General features: G+C 36.3%; 1 protein-coding gene across 1 annotated transcript in view; it reads right to left on the reverse strand.

Moving 5' to 3' along the window:
• Positions 1-9,415, reverse strand: part of grk6 (G protein-coupled receptor kinase 6) — a 76,832-nt gene extending 67,417 nt beyond the window's left edge. Inside the window, exon 1 of the mRNA XM_008428433.1 lies at positions 8,980-9,415. Coding sequence (XP_008426655.1) covers positions 8,980-9,031 — 52 coding nt within the window. The 5' untranslated portion in view covers positions 9,032-9,415. The remainder of the gene's footprint in view (positions 1-8,979) is intronic.
• Positions 9,416-9,746: the final 331 nt, after the last annotated feature.

Consider the following 9,746-nt stretch of genomic DNA (forward strand, 5'->3'; position numbering starts at 1 on the left):
AATCTTCTCCTAACATGTTTTGTTTTTCTCTTTTTCTTTGCTTGAAAAAAGTAACATCTTGCAGATGTAATAAAATATTAGTTTTAATGGTACAGCATTTAGTTAGTTAACCATGTAAGAGTATACACAGTGATCCCCCGATAAAAAAAGATTTTTCTGATTGTCCATCAAAAACAAAAAGCAGAAAACTATCAAACAGCAACAAGTGTTTGATAGCTATCAAAGTGTTGCAAATAGTTTTAGTTTAGACTCTAAATCTACACAAAGGGAGTTCTTTGAAGATGTTTTGTTTTGAGAGAAACTACAAGAGCTGCCAATAGCAGCCAATAGTGAATTGGTAAATGTTTAGGTAGAAGAGATTAGTATCTCATCTACGAATATACAATTACCCGAGACTCTCACAAATAGGCAGGGGTCCACTGTATATTACAAGGTACATAACACTTTATCTGAGTGATGTTTTTATTTTGTATGTAAAATAGTTTTTTTTACAAATTGTGTTCAAGTCTGAAGAATGGGAGCATATTTCCAAAATGTCTCTGCCAATTTCCTGTCTGATCTGCTGCATATGGAGGCTACTAGTGCCAAAAAATCAATAAAAAAATAAATTAAATAAATGCTCTTTGCCCTACTTTATGTTGCACTGTTTTTTTTTTCTTAAATAGCTATAACTTCATATGGATGAAAATAGTATTCAAATTTTGACTTTACTGTAAAACAAATAAAACCTCATTCAGAGCTCAACTAGAAGACAGTTCATGTTTGCACACTCTACTGCACTTTAGGGAGATTTGACAGGAAACTCAAAGTTATATAGGCGCAGTAGACAATCTGGGTAAAAGTAAACATCATTTTGTTGTATAAACCTTACATTTAGAGAAGAAACTATGCCGGATTTAAAAGGTTATGCTCAGTCTTTTTTCTTTTTTTTTACCTTTATCCAAGAAAGTTGTTTCGTTGAGATAAAAGACCTCATTTACAAGAGACCTGTTTTCATAAAATAAAACAAAAATAAATTAACAAAAATAAAATAAAATGTAAAAATTACAAAAAAAACAAAGAAAAATGTAAGAAAAGTGTTAAAATAAACTGCTACAAAAAAGAAGTTAAGACCTAATATATTTCTAATCTTAAGTTTCCTACACCAGACAAAAATGCATAACTTTTTCTTTATTATATGGTTATTTAGTAAATTTTATTTAGCTGTACTAATGACCAAACTTGGTTTTTGGATTGAAAGTTGTTGACCTCTGGTCTTTGAGGAAAATATTTACATATTTTTGAGTCCTATGGTTGATTTTGTAAACAACCTTAGGCCTTTTCTACATTTTTCTTTATATTGTTCAATTATAGTTACACCCTGTAAGAAAAAACAGTTTCGCCCTGGACTTACCCCATCAGAATAAGAGATCTTTATTACATATTCCCATTTCTAACATGTGACTATACTTTTATTTTAAACAAAAATGGCTCTTTTTTTCTTTTTACCAAAACTAAAATACTTGAAGATTGTGCTTAACTGTCAAATCAATCAATCAATCAAATTTTATTTGTATAGCACATTTCAGCAGCAAGGCATTTCAAAGTGCTTTACATAATTAAAATAAAAACAGAAATAATCAGTGAGAAAGAGAGAGATTTAAAAAAATAAAAAAAATAAAAAAAAAACATCTGCAGCCATTATCTAAGCTTTTAAGTGTTTTCTTGCCCCGATATTGAAAGCTTTCACAGCCAGAGAGCAGAAATGTGAGTAACCAGAAATCATGAAGCATGATACGAACCCTGAAGGCGTTGATGTTTTCAGTTGTGGCTTCATATGTGCCTTCCTGTGAGCCGTCGCAACAGAGGTTTCCTTTGTGTCTGTGGTCTCAGTTCAACGTGATACATTATCTAAAAAATTGCTGGCAGTAGGGAGCTTTTTTTTTTTTTTAAGTCAATCTCATTTAAGAGGATGTGGTCGGCAGCATGGTAGACAGTAGAAAGTACAACACTGTCAAGAACTCTCCAGTCTATAACCTTTTGAGTCCAACAAATACAAATGTGTTTTTGGTGTCTAATAATAACTTTCTTTTGGCTGAAATGGGAACCCCGTAACTTTCTCTAAATACTTCCTCCATCTGTTTGTTTGGGCAAAAGCCTCCAGGAAATGAATATTATTTTATGCAGAGATGGCAAAAATGCAATAATCATAACTCCCTTGTACGATTTCACAATGAAAAAAGATGGTGAGTGTTCAAAAGGTGTAAACAAGAAGGTGGCTCGTTTGGAAATAGTAAGAAACAGGAGGTATAACTCACATGCATTTTAGAAAACTCAAAACGTTTTGAACATTTGTGGTTGTTCTGGGTCAAATCAGTTACTCATAGCCCCATTTCGTACCCAGGCAGTACCATTTTGTTCCTTCTTCCTTCCATTTTGTACCTCAGTAAATTTATGTTATTGGTACATTTTGGAAATAGACTATTCCTCACCTATAGTTTACGCCCTGTACCCTATTATTTTCTCCCCAGATACAACCAAAATAGCTCTAAGTGGCCTCTTCTTGCTAAGTTTTATTTATTTAATCAAATTTTCTACTTTCTATGAGTAGATAGTAGAATGTCACTTAAATCACAATTTATCAGGTACAAAATGGCGAAATTGCCATCAAACATCCTAAAACGTTCTGTATGGAATATAAAAACAACGTTTCATGCATCTTTGAGATGTTATTCAGGTGAAGTATATGCATTCTTATCAAAATGAATAAAAAGCCATGCAAACAATGTGTCTAAGACATGAAAAGTCAAAGGTTTTTGGTCCTCCTTGCTTTCCATAGACTCTGTGGTTGGTATGAATTGATGCATAGTCAGTTCGAAACTTCCGGTGACAGAATGCTACATTTCATACCAGCAAAGTTAGATGCAGAACTGTCATTTCATGCCATTGTTGTTTCAGCAAAGTAGTGAAATGACCAACATCTGGTACAAAGGGTCTATGTGAGCAACACATTGAAAACATGTAATGACAAGTTTTGAGTTGACCTGGCTTTCCATAGTCCACCATTTGGGTACAAATTGATGCCGGTAGGAAACATCCTGAGACAAATATCTATTCAACTTACTTGGTTGAATACCAAAAAAGTCAGGTGTCTTTGTGTCTGTGGAGATGAAAAACTCTGAACAAACATAATGATCAGCAACCTTTAGGCAAGTGAAAAAATGGTTCTTTCATTGGCATCTGAACAGTCAATATTTACAGTTCTATAGTGACAAATGATGTTTTTACAAAGTTTGAAGCCAACTTTTTTGCGCTTGCAGCTGTGCAGACTGACCAGATGGCAGGCTAATTCATTAGAAAGAGTTTTATAAACCTGAAAATTTTACTTTATGACAAAAAAACATTTATTCCAAATGGCTCTGCTATTTTTTGTCAGTGAAGTGACATCATCAGTCCAGCAGAAATCAGTCATGTCTCAATTGCTGACTGGTCGTTATAAAATAGAGACCAGTCAGTGGATAAATACAGTGGTTACCATATATTTATGGATTTTTCTGCACAGAGTAAATGCAAATTATTGGCAGAAAATGTGTCTTTTTTTATTTTTTTAGAAGAGGACATCTAAAATATTCAATAGAAAACGCTATTAGATTGTAGCGGTTGGAGGATGTCTCTTTTGACTTTGTTAAAAGACTACGAGCCATTTCTAGACTTATGCATTTGTTTTGTTTGTAGTTACCCAGAATGTAGTAAACTTCCTGCTTTTGCAGCGGCATCCAAACATGCAGTCAAACTGCACCAAAGTTCACTTCAACCAAACTCGGACCTATGTTTTTTATTCGGGCCAGAATTAACTTCTTTGGTCCGTGTCAAACTTTGATTGTGCATTCACACCTCTCCAAATGAACTGGACTTTCTAGGCAAACAAACTGGAGTTTGATTAAATCAGCTAAACAGGGTTGGTGTGAATGCAACCTAAACCTATAGCTGAAAGAACAGCTTAACTGGATCATCAAGAGCTTCAAGGTGAAAAAGGCGTCAGGATGTGCAACAGTATCCAGCAAACTGTAGAACATTCTTCTGCCAAATCAGGTTGCTACCACTGCAAACATCAGTGGTGCATCTGTAAACAAACTGAGACAACAACCTTTGGACAAGAAAAGTGTCAAACACTGACAACGTCTTCAGGATTAAAAAAAATGGAGCTCAGAAGACAGGTGAAAAGTTATTGTCTCTGATGAATCCTCCTTCTGACTATGTTCAGAGAATAGATGGGCGCTACCATGATGACTCAGGTGTGGAGCTGCCTTAGCTTCCTGCCCCAAAACACTGCTATGAATATAGATTTAGATTGAATCATCCTCCAGAGACAATTTCTTCCAACAATCCAGGGACGATTTGATAAAAATTGCTATATTTTTAGCATAATTGAGCACAAGGTGAAGATCTTAACAAAGTGGCACAAAGATGAGAACAATGTCTGGAAGAGAGGAAACAAAAGGCACTGGGTAGTTTTCAGGCCAGACAAACTCTGACTTTCAGCCTCATTAAATAGAACAGAAGCTCTGTTTTTGCCTCCCATTTTGCCCTTTGTGTTTGCGTGCTTCATCCTACCGCTGAGCCCATTTTCATTTTTCCGTGTCACACAAGAAACATTCCCACATTTGCAATCTGCTGCTGTAAAGAACCAAATCTTTGCAACAGTTTTCTTCCTATCTCTGTACTTCCTGTGTGGTTTCTGCATTATCCAAGAAGGTCAACGGTGCAAAAAAACAAAACAAACAGCTGATTAAACGAGCAGTGTTTAAATTTCATAAGTAAGGATGAATGGAGTCATTTTGAAATTAGATTAAGCAACAGTTATTGACTTTTGCCCTCGACGATGGCATCGCAGAACCCTAAAAAGAAGTATTTGCATTTTATTTGCATTTAGTGTTTGTTTGGTTCCTTGTTGTGAGGTCTATAATATTTAACACCTTATAAAAACACCATATTTATAAGGTGTTTTTATAAGTCGGTCATATAGTGGTGGAAAGGAGGTAACTGACAGTATAGTCCATTTTATGAGACCAATCCACTGAGTTTTTTGTCATACATTTTAGTGAGCACTAACTGTGTTTATGACTGAAATACAGGATTTGAAACAAAAATGTATTTATTTAATTTTAATAAAAACTGTTTTGTTTTGTTTTTTCAGAAAAACTAAGTAAAAACTAAGTAAAACATTTTTTCTTGACCCTTCAGGATGAATTACAAGCAAAACCTGCTCCTGTCATCTGTGTTTTCTTTCTTGCAGAAAATACCCCTGAGCCAGAGCTTCTACTTAGCTTTGTTTTTTTAAAAAACATTTATAGAGATATTGTTGGTACTAAATTCATATTCTTTTGTTGTTGTTGTTGTTGTTGTTGTTTGTCATTGAAAGTAACCTTGGCCCAGTCCTTCTCCTTAGTTTTGTTTATTATAAAAACATTTATAGATCTTTTGCTGGTACTAAATTACCGTATTTTCTGCACTATAAGGCACACCTAAAACCTTCAATTTCCTCAAAAGCCGACAGTGCGCCTTATAATCCGGTGCGCCTTATAGTGCGGAAAATACGGTAGCATATTCTCGTTTAGTTTTGGTGATAGAAAGCATCTCTGCCCCAGTGCTTTTCTTTAGAAGTTAAAAAAATGATGGAGCCTATGAGTGCTAAATTAGTATATTCTATTTTTAATTCAAATAGAAAGTACCACTGGCCAGTGCGTACCTTTACTTCTCTTTCTTAAATAGTTATGAAGCTATTGCTGGTACAATTTTTGTATATTTTTTTTTTGCTTTTGGCATAGGAGGTACCCATAGTTCAGTGCTTCTCTTTAATTGTCTCTTTCTTTTAAAAAACATGGAAGGAGATATTATTGTTACTAAATTAGTGAATCTTTGTTTTTTTGTCATAGGAAGTACCCCTAGCCCCGTGTTTCTCTTTTTAGCAACTTGTTCTTGAAAGAAGTTGTGAAAGTTATCCATCGTTCAGGGTTTGTGTGTTTGCTGCATCTCCTTTCTAAAGGGAGCCATTGATGAAGCCATTAGGGTTTTTCCCTCTTTCTTTTTAGAAAGTGCTCTGGACCAGTTGTATTTATCTGTCCATCCTAGTTGATTTTCCACAGTTATGTTAATTTATTATCTTCAATGATTTTATATCTTTCTTCAAATGTAAGATGTTCACAAGGAAAAACAGCTTAAAAATGAAACTAAACACTTATATCGTCATGGAGACACTCTGAAAACACCTAAATCAGAAAACGTTTCAACTCAACACTCGAGTCGGCTGGTCCTGAGCATCCATTACTGGGAGAAATGGAGAGAAAAAGGATTGCATCAAGAGGAAATTACACGCTAACAGAGTTACAGGAAAGTATTTAAAGGTCACAAACAATGTTTTCTTCATAATGTTGGCCACATTATTATAAAATTTTCTTAACTCAAGTAGCTAGAAAATAAATCACTCTATGAGCAAAGATAACAGAAATGTCCAAACAACAAAGACACTCCAGAGTTGGAAAGACCAGATTTGAAATTGCTGAACAGTTGTTGGTCCAGCGGAAATACTCTAGGATCAACCTGAACTGCAACTGAATAATGTCTTAAAGGAAAAGGAATCAAACAAAGACCTGAACAATGGATTGTGCTCTGAATCCCAGGTTTTTATCTGATAGATCCATGGAAATCACCCTGCTAGAGCTGAAATCCTATTAGTTTGGAGAACTTATTCAGGTTCTGACCAAAACAGTTACAATGAAGAACAATGCAGCTGAAGCGCTTAATTCACAGAACAGTTTGATTCTGCTTTAGAGATCAGCTGTTCTGGTGTCTCAAGCTGAACTCTTCATGACAACAATGACTTCATTCATCTTTAAAATCAGACGATTCACCCTTTAATAGACTAAAGCATGCTAATATATGGGAGTAGATTCTACAAGCTGAACAACTTGCCTTCACATCACAAACTGCACTCACACTCAAGAGGTCTGGTGAAACTCAGGGATGCTTAAAGGAGGTCAGAGGTCACAGGGACCAATATTCTGTTTAAAGAATTAAACAGACACTGACTGTGTTGCTCATTTTCCTCTATCCAACCTAGAGACTGCATTGTAATAAATTAGAAAATCACTAAAAAGTTTATTTAACTAATATAGATTCTTCAGACACATGATAATGTTTTGAGAGTTTATTTCTATTAATTGTGAAGCACTGCTAATGAAAACCTGAAATTAAGCTTCTCAGAAAACTGAGAATAATATTACATAAAACCAGTAAAAAATAATAGATTAATACGCATTTGTCCAGACAGCAAACATTAACAACCCACCCATAGAAAGTCAGCAACAAAATTTCTGAAGTTCACATTGCTGTTTATAAGCATATTGAAAGTTGAGTGGAAGGAAAATTTCAGAGATGTATGACTGGAAAACCATTATCTATCTTCAGTTTATTTACCATTTAATGGTCCAGGGGCTTTGAACGCCTGAACAACAACAAAGTCAATTTCTCCTCAGCCCAGATAAGTAATCTCTGATGTGTTCTGTTCAGGATTTGTTTAACACATGGGATGCAATAGCTGTGTCCCATGTAATGGATTTGTCTGTGTGTGGTAGTTCTCTGAGCATTGACAGTAGCCACAGTCCAAATCTTGTAAAATCTTATTAAGTTTGAATGAAAACCTTTTACCTTCCACTCAACTTCTCATTAATATATTTAATAGAGCAATAAGCTTCTGAGGGTTACTCTTCTTCTGTAAGTTCTCAATGAACTTTTCCTTTTTCCCCAGAACTGAATAATGTCTTTAAGGAAAATACATTTCTTGTGAAAATTCAAATTCTCTATAGTCAACAAGCTGGCCAGACACTATGACCAGCTACAGAGTTCACTTATACTTCAGTCCAACTCTGATCTAAAACACAAATACAATAAATTGCACCGCTCGTGGTGACAGGATGTTGGAGGAGCTCTGTTACATTAGCTCTGATTTCCTCTAATTTTGGATGATGTACCCCTATAAGGATATTTGCTCCTTTTTACTTTTGGACAGTTGAAATAATGTGTAAACATGGCAACATGGAGTTGTTTTCACAACTGGGAGAAGCTAATTAGCGTCTCCAAACCTGAACTGAGAAGCAGCAAAAGCAGATTAGATGGATTAGCGGTGCCAGCAGCTGACGGCGTCATTAAGGACATGTTACTATGAAATTTTGTCTCTGCTGCACAGAAATACATCTGATGAGCTGTTGCTCTTTGTCAGAGGCTGTTGCTTCACCCTCTGACTGAAGCAACAGTCTTCAGTCAGAGGCCTCTACAGATTTGTTGACTGACTGCTACTGGAAATCCATTCTGCCCACAGTACTACACAGTACTACCATCCACAATGATTAATTTTTTTCATCTCAAAACTTTTTATAATTTTTTGAATTGAAAATCATTTTTCTGTTTCTAAGTTAAAGAAATCCACCAGGATCTATCAAATATGAGAGTCTAATTTTTTTAATTGAATCACTGAACTTTTTACATGGTTTTCAAATCCATCTGTAAAAAGGGTCGCCTTGCGTTTAAACCAAATGTGCGCACAAAGCGAAAAGGCGCAGCTCCACTCTCTGCCTCAACATCCTGTTTCGCAAACTAGAGACGATGCTGCAACGTGAGGGAGAAAAAAGAAAAAGAACATTTGCGCCGCTGCAGATTCAATCCACAGCTGCAGCTTCTTCCGGACTTATCCGCAGCATTTACTGCAACTACTTTGTGTTTAGTACTCGGTTATTGACAGATTCCTGAAGCACAACCCCCTCAGTATATCTGGCAGTAAAAACAAGTCATATCCTCTTCATATTTAGAGCAGTTTTGACAGCAAAGCGATGAGGAAGTACACCAACTCCTCCTCTAACCCCCAAGTCTGGGGCATCAACCCGGCTGTAGGACCGGGGCTGTCTCGAAACGACACCCGGAGAGAGTTGCCACTAACATCCTTACCTTCCCGTGCTTTGAGCAACACGGTGTTGGCGACAATGTTCTCCAGCTCCATGTCGATGTTGAGCCGGCTTGCAGCAGCAGCAGCAGCAGCAGCTCCTGGTGATCCAGCCCCCCTCCCGGTAGGTTGTAGTTCCTGTACACCGTCCGCCACCTCCGCCTACCGCCCAGTCAACGATGAAAACCCAAAACCTGTCTTTGCTTTCCCACAACCCCCGTGAAGCGCCCCTCCTCTCCTTTTCCTCCTCCCGTTTCTCCTCCTCCTCTCCGCCCTGCTGCTGATGTCATAGAGGAGCAAAAACACAGAGCTCTCACTCTGTTCTCTATTTTTACCGCTTGACTAAAACATAGATGTCACGACAGACCTCTTACTCTGACCAATTTTCCTTTTCTGTCTCAAAATTATTATCTTCAAAACCCAATTTAAAAGTTGTCTAACGTTCCGTTCCAGTTACCTGGGAAATGGGAACTCGGGGTTTGACGTAACACCCGACGTAACAGCGTCTTAGTTAAAAAGTCGGAATTTCAACACGGCGACTCCTTTAGGCCAGAGGTGGGTAGATATCCAAAAATTAATAATAAATAGTAAGAGACAGTATTAGCAAACCAGCTTCTACATTTTTCAGGGATAATATTTTTAGTGATATTTGTTGGAAAAATATAGATTTTTACCAAAAAAATACTTCATAAGTAATATGATTTGAGAAGTGTCTAAAGATTTTGCATATGTTATCCTGTTAATAGTAAATACAGATATTTTAATATATATA

This window comes from Poecilia reticulata, linkage group LG14, assembly GCF_000633615.1.
Source record: "Poecilia reticulata strain Guanapo linkage group LG14, Guppy_female_1.0+MT, whole genome shotgun sequence".
NCBI lineage: Eukaryota > Metazoa > Chordata > Actinopteri > Cyprinodontiformes > Poeciliidae > Poecilia > Poecilia reticulata.